Source organism: Cryptotermes secundus, unplaced genomic scaffold, assembly GCF_002891405.2.
Source record: "Cryptotermes secundus unplaced genomic scaffold, Csec_1.0 scaffold448, whole genome shotgun sequence".
NCBI classification, from domain to species: domain Eukaryota; kingdom Metazoa; phylum Arthropoda; class Insecta; order Blattodea; family Kalotermitidae; genus Cryptotermes; species Cryptotermes secundus.
Window position 1 is genome coordinate 496,164 of NW_019731577.1, and position 4,381 is coordinate 500,544.

The 4,381-nt window shown below is 36.8% G+C and overlaps 2 protein-coding genes across 3 annotated transcripts in view; one reads left to right on the top strand and one right to left on the bottom strand.

Annotated features, from left to right (window-relative positions):
• Nucleotides 1-4,381, top strand: part of LOC111867156 — a 76,045-nt gene that overhangs the window by 9,150 nt on the left and 62,514 nt on the right. The window lies entirely within an intron of this gene.
• Nucleotides 1,441-4,381, bottom strand: part of LOC111867158 (venom carboxylesterase-6) — a 22,950-nt gene continuing 20,009 nt past the window's right edge. Inside the window, exons 9-10 of the mRNA XM_023856745.2 lie at nt 3,191-3,317; nt 1,441-2,673 (exon numbers count right to left, since the gene is read on the bottom strand). Of these exons, the coding sequence (XP_023712513.1) occupies nt 2,463-2,673; nt 3,191-3,317 (338 nt within the window). The 3' untranslated portion in view covers nt 1,441-2,462. The remainder of the gene's footprint in view (nt 2,674-3,190; nt 3,318-4,381) is intronic.

The window sequence follows — 4,381 nt, forward strand, 5'->3', positions numbered from 1 at the left end:
ATTTTTGGAAAGTTTCAAGGACAGATACACCGCCCCAGTTAGTCTCTTTGTATCAATCTTCAAGTGCGTTAGCAAAATGTCAGGGTGTAAAAGGAAGCGTGTTGTGTTAAGTATTCAACAGAAACTCATGTGAGCCGGGCTTCGAAATGTTAACAGTGACGAATCGTAAGTTCAGTGGGGGTGCAGCCAGAAGAGCGGGAAGAAAGTAAGAATGAGGAAGAGGTGGACAGGGCTGCTGGTAAGAAAATATCTTAATCATTTGGAATACTTACTAGACTATCTTGAGAGTGAAGAGAACAGGTTATTAAGTGACAAGCTAATATTACATAGGCTTCATACAGATATCCTTAAAAAGGAAAATGCCACGAAAAAGCAAATGACAGTATTAATTTTTTTAAGTGTTAAGTGTGAATGTTCGTAAAAAGTGTTGGATGTTGTTGAACACTGTGATTGAAATAACTAATTCATACTTCAGTGTAATGTAAAAAAAAATATTAAATAGGCCATGAGATGACATAAAAATGAGGTTGAATAAATTTAAATACAGGTAGGCATATAGTATTATGAAGGTACAGTATTACAGTGCTACTTTTAATAAAATTTGTCTTAACTGGGTTTTTGATTAATCGTGATTTCCATCCCCAACATTATCCCGGATAATCGAGAGTTGAGTGTAATAAAGATTATATTTTGCATTTCATGACGAAATAATTTAATTTTCGTTTGTAAAAATTTCTCTTTTTTGTATATGTAGAAAATTTTATTGTCTTTCAGATTCTTTTCAGCTCATATTTCTATGTTGCATAGAACAGAAAATATGTATTTTTTCTGAAAGTTTCCAATATTGATTGGCTAGGGCGATTTAAATACCGGCTGCAGAGGGCTCCCGGCAGTTTAAAAGTCTGTCCGTTAAAGGTTAAATCCGTTGATTGATTTCATTCATTTTCATAATGCTTTCTTGTATATACTACATATATGGGAAGGCAAAATGGTCAGCAATTTAGGGACAGGCAGATAAGCATTGAGGCTAATATAACTGTCAAATGAAGGCGGATGCAGAAAGTTCCTCCGAAATGTTGGTAACTTTCTATCAAACTACCACATGTTTGACATCGTAGAAGACATCTTCACTATCATTGCAGAAAGATCCTCAAGTCTTGCATGGTAATGAATCTTCAGTTTCTGTAAAAAGAGGAGCATTTCTTGACAACCTGAGAAACTGATAGCTTCTCAAGATAGACTCTTGTCCATGGAATTTCTAACCAGGCAGAATTTGTTAGCAGATATGGAAGGAAGCAGTCAGCATATTTGAAGGTATTGTTACAAAATTTGCTTGGATGGATTGGGAAAACCATGGAAAAACCTTGGCCAGTCTGAATAGCCATTGTCCAGGCTGAGGTTTGAACCAATTATCTCCTGAATACAAATCAAAAACATTACTGCTTGAGCGAACCTGCTCATTGGAGATGCCAATAAAAATGGTTAAAGTATATTAAGCCCCTTCATACAATGTTGTTTAAATTATACAGTGACACTTCATCCAACAAATCCAGTCAGTAAATACAGAGGGGCTCAAAAAATGTGTACACACTTTAATAGAGCTACAGACGGAACCACAAAGTTGAACCAAAATTTAATGTGTGGTGTGTGGTGTGATATTCTGTTAAAAGAGGGTGAATAACTAGTAGTCTTATTGAATGGAAGAAGAGTGAAAGGAAATGGCAGTGGGCCCTCTGTGTAATCATTCACATGTATATATAATCATAAATGTTTCTGTCCTTGGAGGACCACCTTCAGTGTTTTCTTTTGATAAGGTTGGTTTTACAGCAGTCACTATACATAAATACATACATACATATATGCCAGTACATTTCAGTTAAAAGAGTAATTTTTTTTTGTATACAGTTATACCTCAGACTTAGGACATAATGCATTCCTGAAAATGAATTGTAAGTCAAAAATGGTAACTTGAGTTCATTATAACATGGGATATACAACACTACATTCCTGGAACCTAAGGCTTTTCAATATTCTGATCTGTTTTGCATTGTAATTGAGTCATTTTTATTATAAAGTCAATGAGAGGACATCAAATATGTAAAATATGTAAATTAAGATCTCTGTCTTAATATTTTACAATGGATTATTAAGAGTTGTGATTAGAGACCCCAGAGCATTACAGCATGAATTGTTACAAGCTACAATTTCAGCTCCAGACTTCAATTTCTGAATTGTGAGTCCAAAAATTCAGAGCATAAGTCTAAAGAGTGATAATTTAATGGGATTGTAAGTCAGAAGTCTTAGGTTGGGGTAGGACTGTATACCTAAAAATAGTAACTAAGGTAAAATAATAGCACATCAACATATCAAGGCATTAAAAGTGTAACATTGAATCAGTGTTTACGTTTCCTGCCGTATGAGAAATGTTTTGGTCATTAAAAGTAATAATGTAATGTTTGGCTTTAAAACTCAGTATGTTTTTTCCTTAGTGGTGTGTTCTTGCCAATTTGTGGTTCATTGATTGGCAGAGAATCCCAGAAGTCTTGTTCGCCAAGATTGTTACTTGATCGCATTTCTAGTTTGTTCGGATTACCTATGTATAAGTATTCAAGTTCTTTGTCGTTAGGAGTTGTTGGTTCCCAGATGAAGCTCCTGTTGGGTGGAACAGGTTTGCTGAAAGCAAAATATGTAAATATGTAAGGTTGTTGTGTTGTTTGTGGCAGATCAGAATTTGATTCAAAAAGAAATTAAGAGCTAGTGAGTAATTGTATTGCCTACATCTCTTCTATCCTGAAGATGGATGTAGCAGGTTCCTCTGAAATGTTGGCTCCTCTTTGTCAGATGATATGATGTCACATCTCAGAAGACAGCAGTCCTTATATTCAAGAGACTGAGAATGTCATGTGGGTTATGTTAGGACTGTTTGTATCTAGACTATATACCATTAAATTATAGGATGACAGGTACATGATGAATTGGAAAGGTTTAGGAAGGAATTTGTCAATACATAATTGAAGTCCTTTGTCTGGAGGGACTGAAGAAGACCACAGAAAACCCTGGTCAGGATGGCTGGTGTCCCGGCTGAGATTTGAGCCAACCACGGCCCAAATACAAATCAGAAGCAGAACCACTGTGGCAATCTGCTCCGTTATTGTGTTATCCTACATATATTCTAGAAAACATAACTTACCCATTATGTGCATAACTTGTCCAGATGTCGAGTAGTAATTGTGATATATTTTTGTCTTCCTGGGATTCGACATGGTCACCTTTAGCATAGTCAATTACATAAACAAGATCATCAACATGGCATACACCTGGAAATAAATTTATGAAATATGATACACAGTTTTCTTTCATAGCAGTATGTGGAAAGTAGACTCATAATCTTAATATATTTATACCTGTACCAAAGACGGTGCTAAAAATGTCACAGTATTGCCAGAATGTTCGAATGTTCTATATCCAGTTTTGGGGCAGAAATGAAGTAATGCACTTTTCTGATTTTCAATATTCTGTTTCACTATCTAAACACACTTCTGTAGTTTTACCTTACTTGGAAGTGTGAGATTTCAGAATATTTTTATTTAAGTCACATTTAAACTGCAGTTCAGACAAACTTCAGAAGCAGAATTCATACTGAAGAACACTATCTTCTGGGATGTGGCACTATGTAGATCTTGTGTGAACTGACATTTGAGAGGAACGTATCACCTCCATCTTCAGGGTAGACCAATCTGCGAGTGAGGAACCAGTATGAGCAGGTGGCTGCAGATGAGTCTGCCACCTAGTCATGCTGGTTACTCACTTGCCGATTTTTCTACTGTGTAGATGGAGGCGACATGTTCCTCCAAAACGTCGGTTCACACCAGATCTGCACGGCACCACAACCCAGAAGACAGCATTCTTCATAGTCACTGCTATGAAAACCTCAGAGCTTACCAGACTTTGTACTGTTGTACATAGTATGCACCAGTACTCAGGTGGCATATTCCATCAGGTTCTTGTGGCCTTATATTCTGTCTTGCGTACCCAGTTACTGTAAAGACCATCTACACACCTTGTGTAGGCAGCCTTACAGGGGAATAGTTCTGTGTACGAGGGGGGACCCAAAAATAACCGGAATTTATTTTTGTTATTTTTTATTTTTGCATTTTTATTGAACTGTATATTAGTCCCCTTCAAAGTATTGTCCATGTGCATTAATGCACTTGTCCCAACGCTTTTGCCACTGCTCAAAACAGTGCTGGAATTCTTGAGGCTGGTTACTGTTCCCAAGCCTTTAGCGTGTTTTCTTTGACTTCATCCACATCACGGAATCGCTTTCCTTTCAGACTTCTCTTCATCCGTGGAAACAAGAAAAAGTCCGACGGAGCCAGGT